We start from the raw sequence: 7,387 nt of genomic DNA on the forward strand, positions 1-7,387 counted from the left end.
TTATTGCCTTTCACTTAGCTTGATTAACAGGACCCTGTCAAATAAATCAATCACACAGTCAATGAGGGATTTTATGACCATTGATCACGCTATATGTTGTAGCAGTTTGATTAAGAATGCGATTGTCTGGGTTGGAGAGATATTTCGCAGCTAGAACATCAAATACTTGGCTCTAATCCTGTAAACTACATGACTGTGAGCTACACTGTACTCTAGCTTTAGACAAAAGCTACTATCATAAAGCAGCGGAAGGAGGGAAGAGGAGTCTAAATCAATCTTTGCCCACCAGGATTTCACCTGGCTCAGCCTCAGATGACACATCTTACTAGGTTTTCCATAAAGTAGTTTCAGAGTGAGAGCACATCAAAGTCAAACAATGTTTGTCTCATAAGCAGGAGCTTAAACATTAAAAATCCCTTAAGAGTCTTATAAGTAAGCACAATGAAAACCGATGACTCATTAACCACAAATGGCTTCTGCATGATTATACTGGAAACAGAAGAGATGCCTCACTTCACTACTAAGCAGTAGTATAAACAACAAAAATAATATATCATCATAATCATCAAAATTCAAGCTTAACTTATTGCCATCAACTCCATGTGACCTTGTCTTCACATGCTGCTTGTTTACTGAAATCTCTCCACAATGTTCCAGCATATAAATCGACAGGCTGCACCGGAGCATCTGCTGTGCACCGATTTCCTTGGTAACTATGCAACACCAGAGCATTGTGTTATGACAGAGCCACTTCCAGGGACACATTATCACTGTATTAGATACGGGGCAAGCTATTTTAGTGAGCACTGAACAAACGCGTATTGGCTCAGCTGTGATAAATCTTTACGGTGAGAGAGAGAGAGAAAGAGAGAGAGAGAGAGAGAGAGAGAGAGAGAGAGAGAGAGAGAAATGTTCCTTTGTGTCTCATTGCATCATATTTCATGCCAGGTTACGAAAACCTGGCTTTCATCTCCGATATTCTCGGATGTGGCAATTTCAATTTGGCTCCCAGTACGCTGTCATGAAGAACAAGTAGGTCAAAGTGCCGACTGATAAAAAGAAATCTCTAAGAGCAGTATGTAAGATGAATTATAGAGTGGGTGTGTTGTTGATGAACACAGTCAAATCCATTTTGCTAGTAAAGTGTTACCCTTTATCAAACCGGGCTGTGTTACTGGTTTTAAAGTCCAACTGATAAGTGACTGATAACTTTCCAAAGCACGCAAAAGCACTATACACAAACAGCTCTTCGAAATGCAAACTCAGTAAAAAAAAAAAACATGTTTCAAAGGCTACCGAGCTTCAAGTCATATTGTGAAAGCTTTGATTTGCTCTTAAGAGTTTTATTTTCTCTATGATTCCCTTTTAGTCTTCTCAGATAGGGGACAATAATGATCCATGCCCTTCTGAGTTGGCTAAACAGTCGGGTGCAAAGGCTATGTTTTCATTCAACATCATGAATCAATCAGTTTATCAGGACACCATGCAGCTTATTAGAAAGTGGATAAGACTTGGAGTAGCCTACCAAAATACCACCTTCGTTTAACTTCTGTCAGTAAAGTGAGCAGATTCATAGGCACAAAAAGAGAGCCAAGCTGTCTATGGGCCTTTAATTACAGAAAAACAAACTGCTTTTAGATGCGTGCTGTTGCTGAATTGTAGGGGCTGCACTGACAGCTCGATAAAACACGAGCAGGAAGCAGATTGTGTCTCAAATAATTACGAAACTGCCTGCTACGCCAAGCCCCCCTCTCCACCAGAAATGATCTTCCATGCCAGTGTCCGTTTGGTGCAGCGTCAGCTACATGGGAGTGAGAGTGAGCTCTTTGTCTGAAGGCACAAAAAAAAAAAAAAAAAAAAAAAAAAAACAGTCTCAAGATTGCTTCCCTCTCTCTCGCAGCCACAGTAACTGCAGTTTGTCACTTGACGACCCCATAAGCCGCTCATGGCTTGTGGAGATGAGTCTGGCTGCCTTCTTGCCATTACAGAGACAGAATTGCTGTTTTTATGGCTGTGCTGTCATGAATCTGCAACAATTAAATTTGCATCTGAAGAGGCGCAGGCTGAAGTTGGTTTGTAAGGCAGTAGCAGCATTATTGTTTACTCTGAAAGAGCACACGTTGCATACTGAGGCAGAAATCTGTTCTGAGCATGTGACTCAGTGGAAGAATGTAGCAGTATCAGGGATAGTGAATATTAGTGTGACATAATGTACCACACAAAATGCAAAAAAAAAAAAAAAAGAAAAAAAAAAGAAAGTGAAAAGTCTTCAAAAAGGGGTGTTGCTGCACTGCTAATGTACCTAATTCATGCTTGAAGAAAGTTTGTAATGTTGATTTTATTCATAATTTGATTTGTCAAGTTCTTGGAGAATCAAACATAGGATTCTCTGAAAATAAAAGATTGATCTAAAATTAAAAAAAAAAAAACTTAACACCTATATGGTGTCAGACACAGTTCGCATACAAACTAGAAAATATGTGGTGCCAGCATAAAAACTAAAAATATTAATATTCAGAGTGGTTAATTTCAGCAAAAGTCCTAATTTGTGGTTACACAACGTGGTTACGCTATAGTATCATGTTGACAATCGTGCACTTTCTCACATTACTGACTCAACAGATTCCAGCTGACTGAACATGACTTGGCACCTATTTCTGTACGCTGCAATCACCTACAGGGATGCACAAAACTGTAGCACATTTGGGACAATGTGTCTGTTTTTCCACCGACCATGCTTTTGCATCATGAAAAGGCATGTGTGCAAAAAAAGGTGCCGCCGCCGTGCAGCTCGAAACAGTAGCCTACTTAATGTTGTGCAGCGTAAATCAAGTCTCCTGAGCCGTCACAACAAGCCTGCGTATCAGAGCAGAGAGCCCTGTCTCATGATCTGTCCACAGCCCTGTTTAACTTAATCACTCAAATGAAGCAAGCTCAGACAATAAGTTCATACAAGATCAGAAATTGTATTTGGCAATTTTTAAACAAGTGCATACAAGTACAGCTAAAAGCATTTCAGTTTTGCCAAGTGCTCGTAGAGTAGCATTAGTCACATTCTACGTTAAACAGGAACTGCCACCAGACCTAGAAGTACATCAAGAATTTTGTTAAACATCAACAAAGAGGAACGTAGTCCATTATAATGAGTACATACCTTTATCTTCAAAAATATAGAAACACAATGTATTCAAAAATCAAAAATTATACAACCATGTTTACGAAGTATACTCTTCCCTTGGGTCCAATATGTACAAGTCCGTTAGTTTGTTTGAATGGTATGTATGTGATATTTATATATTTATACTCATATTTTTGCTTCCCCTCCCCAAAGAAGTTTTCAAATAAAATCAAGGGTCCCTCTCCTTTTTTACTTTGACATCTCCTGCAAGGATGGTGGCGATTTCTCCTTGCATGAAAGCCCATGGTACGTTCGAGCCAACCAGGGGACATTTCTCTCCACTTGGACAGTACACTTCACCCGTAGCACCTTGCTGCTTTATGCTTTCCCTCGAGCACGGGAAGCAGAACTTGTGAGAGGGCACAGACGGGCACTGAACAAAGTGTGTGTCCTCCAAACGCTCGTGGCACAGCGTGCAGCACAGGGGTATGCTGCCGGGTACCGAGGAGTCCGGAATGCTTTGGGGGTGCACTTGGTCCATGCCTGGCACGTGGGGGGTGCCTGCACCAGATGCATCTCTCTGCGCCAGCCTCCTCTGATTCATGGAGGACGGCGACAGGGGACTGCTGCTGTTCCTCCGGGTGGTAGAGTGGACTTGGTTTGCGTCCTTGGGAGAGCTGTTCCCACCTGCATTGTCTGCTGCCATGATGAGTGCCGCCATGGGGGACTGGCCATTCTGGGCCGCTTCAGGTGGGGTGGTGCGGGAGTGGGGGGATATTGTGGAAGGGGGAGAGGCGAAGCTTGGCGGGGGAACTGGTGGCATTTTCAGTCCGTCAGTAGGTGGTGGTAACCACTGCTGTCCTTCTCCATTGATCTTGGCAGCTGTCCCCTCTCCTTCTGGTTCAGGAGATGCTTTTCTCTTCATGCTTCGGGGGTGTTTTCCTCTGTCTGGAGGTGGGAAAGGGTTAAACAAAATAGTTGAGTTGCACAGCTCAGACAAGGATCAACAATTACACTGGAAGGGAGGCATGCATTTTTGCTGTTCCAGGCTGCACCACAGGCAACAAAACAATAATAACAAACACAACAAATGTGTCACATTTTCATTTAAACATGAGGAATTTTGCAGCCATGACTCTATAATTATCACTTGTTCATTATTAACCCATTCATCAGCTGAGATGGGTTAATATTGATAACATAATCATGACCACTGCACGAAATAAACATCATACGCTTGACATTAAAACACCTCTGGATTCTTACCTGACTTGGAAGCCGTGGCGCTGGCCTCATAGCCCATAACCCTTTGTTGCATGGCCGCATGGTCCTTCTTGAACCTGTTGTCGAAAGGGTGCAGAGCCATCAGGTCCCTCACCGTTTTGCCCTTGCTCATCCATTCCGGGTCTGCCCTGTTTTTGTGGCTCTCAGAGATCTCCGGCGTGAGACTGTCCGGTCTGTGCTTCTCCTTCACCTCTCTGTCGTGCTCGGTGCTTGAGACCGAGGCGGGTCTCTTTCCCAGGTCGGCGGGACTACCGCCCGCCAGTGCGGAGGGAAGCCCCATCTGGCCCGGTCTCCCGTTGACGGCGTGCACCGGGGGCATGCTCCCGTTAACCAAAGGCACTAGATTCGGGGGGACCGTGCTATTCCTGCGCGGGTTGGGGCTCTGGCGGTTCAGCTCTGGCGGCTCGTCGGGCTTAGGAAATCCATTGGGGACGGGGATGCCGTTCGCCTGCCTGCCAGACTGATATTCTGGACCCAGCCTGGGCGGGCGGTCGGAGGAGAGCGGGTAGCGGTCCAGCGGCTGCGGCGGCCGGGAGCCGGGGTCTCCCGCCGCAGCGTGGTTGATCGCCTGGATCTCTTTCCCGGAGAGCTGCGACTTCCCCGGCCCGGGAGACCTGCCCTCCTGAAACCCGTGAGCCCTCTTGAGCTGCCGGGCCGTCTCGATGACAAACTCAATGCGGTCTGCTCCTTCATAGTTGACACATCCCCTGCAGACGGGCTCGGTAAAATCCCAGATCATAGCCCAGGGCATGCGGGGCAAGTCGCATAAATAACACGACTGCCTCCTGGAAGAAGCAGCGACCGCCGCGGACGACATAGCGCTCGTCGTCGACCCCCCAAGAAAAGAAACCCAAAAAATGTGTCTTCTTGTCCCGTTTGTCGTCCGAGCTCCCTTTAAAAACGAAGAAAGAGCAAGTTCCGTTCGTCGAGAGAAAAAAAAGTGTAAACTCGTCCTCTCCCGACTTTCGCAGCAACAACGGTGAAGTTTCACAGGGAGAAGTTCATGTCGGTGTGTACTTTACTACGGCGCTCCTCTATCTATCTCCACTGACTCTACTACAGGCTCAATGTGGAGCAGTGACGTCACCACGGAGCTCTAAACGCCTGCTTCCACTTCAGTTTCTATTGACTTGATTTCTTCGACAGACCCCCCCACCTCCCCCCACCTCCAGCTTACTGCAGCCTCTGTCACTCACTGCTTTTTTTTATTTTTAATTTAATCACTTGAACCTCTGCCAAAACTGCACCCAGTTCAGCCTCTCTCCACCGCCGCCTCTGACTCAAGGGAATAACCCGCAGCTCTTATTATTATGATTATTATTATTATTCTGACCACCAAACCTGCAAATAAATATGACACCGGGTCCGGCGATACCAGCCTGTCTGCGATGAGACTTTTTTTTTAAATGCTGCTGCTGTAGGTTAGCAGTAGACCGCCAGGGGATAATAATAAAAAAGGCGACTCTCCAGCTCCTCCAGTTGACTGCTGCTTTGTCCTAAATTCAGAGCATTATCCGGTTCAGGCTGAAAAACGCTCGCTGCAGCTTGTTTTTCTCAATGCACAGCGCCTCGACGCCATGAGCTGAGCTACTACTACTGCTGTGCAATGAATGAGGTGGGTCGACCCTAAGAAAAAAAAAAAACAACAACCAGGCTACTGTAATGCAATTGCAATTTTTTAGAAAGATGTGTCTTGCAGCTAATAGAAATTCTTGGTTATAGCAGCAGAAATTAATTTATAGGGACTATATAAGGATTATTACAGAGGTTTTACTGCCCTCATTTCCCCCTACTGCTCATTTTTGTGTTATGATTTCAACATGTGCTGACCTGGGTTTTAGCAGTGGTTAGACAGTATTTTCCCTGCCTGTGTTAATGTAAAAAGACAGCTAGAAAAAGGCGCCTCCATTAGCCAGTAACCAGGAAGCCCTGTCATGAGGTGGGGATTTCCAGCCAGTGCGTTGTAAACTTGAATGGATCGGGGGTTACAGCATGAATATAGCTCTGCCCACATTTTTTATTCTAGTGTACTGAACAGTCAGTCATCCAAATCTGCCACCACTAAATGAAATTACACTGGGATGAATCAGCCATTCAGACATTTCTTTTTTAGTAAGTTAACCATCAAACAACTGAAAAGATAAAAGAAGTATGAGAGCTATAACAAGATTAATGACTACACTATTATGTTGTGTATGTTTTACATGATAGGGGGGAGGGGGGGAGAGAAAAAAAAAACCCTGTTACTAGAGACATGTCATATACCAAAACCCCAGCCAAAATCCCCTGAAGTAAAAGTGTAGGTTTGAGCTGGAGGAGTGTCTCAGTACTTCAGATTCCTCCCTCTCATCTGGGCTCATTCCAACTCATTGCAGCTTTTAGCCTCGGGCTTTGGGTGAGGCAATGCGTCTGAAACCTGCAGACACAAAGCAGGATATGTTTGTGCAAGTCCATGTGACGTTGGAAAGAGGAAGCAAGATGTTTAGTCACGTACCCTCATCCGCCTCACCCATCTAAGGGACATCAGGCCACTTGGCTCCCTGCCCTGCGGCCGCGATCACGCACTGTGGCATGAGGCTTTCTTCAAAGCGTATCCGCTAAACAAAATAAGGCAGTTGTGTTGCTGATTTCTTGCTGCCGAGCACATATAATTGTGGTGCTGTTGCCATGTGATTTTACATGATAGTTTTTGTAAAGCTGCCAACATATGAATGAGCACACCTATCAGTGTTACATGATAATATTCCCTTTAGCTCAAGCAATAAAAACATTCACAGACGTCACAAGCTTTTAGTGCCTTACTCTGACTGTAAACTACTGTATTAACACATTGTTTTCCATCCCCGCTTTCTCTCAATCTCTGCCCTTGCTGGGTGAACAACACTAGGAAGTGTTGTTAGGCTTTATGACACAGTTAGGAAATGACTGTTGCGAGGAGCAAAATAAACAAATTCTTTCCTTAAGATTGGTGGGAAACAGTTGCCT

General features: G+C 45.0%; 1 protein-coding gene across 1 annotated transcript; it reads right to left on the bottom strand.

The window, feature by feature from the left end:
* Nucleotides 1–2,946: 2,946 nt before the first annotated feature.
* On the bottom strand, nt 2,947–5,990 carry irf2bp2a (interferon regulatory factor 2 binding protein 2a). Its single transcript, XM_042434330.1, has 2 exons — nt 4,385–5,990; nt 2,947–4,066 (listed from the first exon to the last, which is right to left on the bottom strand). The coding sequence occupies exons 1-2, from the start codon at nt 5,217–5,219 to the stop codon at nt 3,348–3,350; spliced, it is 1,554 nt and encodes a 517-aa protein (XP_042290264.1). The 5' UTR covers nt 5,220–5,990; the 3' UTR covers nt 2,947–3,347.
* Nucleotides 5,991–7,387: the final 1,397 nt, after the last annotated feature.

Source organism: Thunnus maccoyii, chromosome 14, assembly GCF_910596095.1.
Source record: "Thunnus maccoyii chromosome 14, fThuMac1.1, whole genome shotgun sequence".
Lineage (NCBI taxonomy): Eukaryota > Metazoa > Chordata > Actinopteri > Scombriformes > Scombridae > Thunnus > Thunnus maccoyii.

What these genes read in the sequence shown, in the direction of transcription:
- irf2bp2a (XM_042434330.1), bottom strand. Translation starts at nt 5,219, where the DNA reads ATGTCGTCCGCGGCGGTCGCTGCTTCTTCCAGGAGGCAGTCGTGTTAT. An exon ending in CGCCACGGCTTCCAAGTCAG is followed by an intron (nt 4,067 to 4,384) that starts GTAAGAATCCAG and finishes TCCCACCTCCAG; the next exon opens with ACAGAGGAAAACACCCCCGA.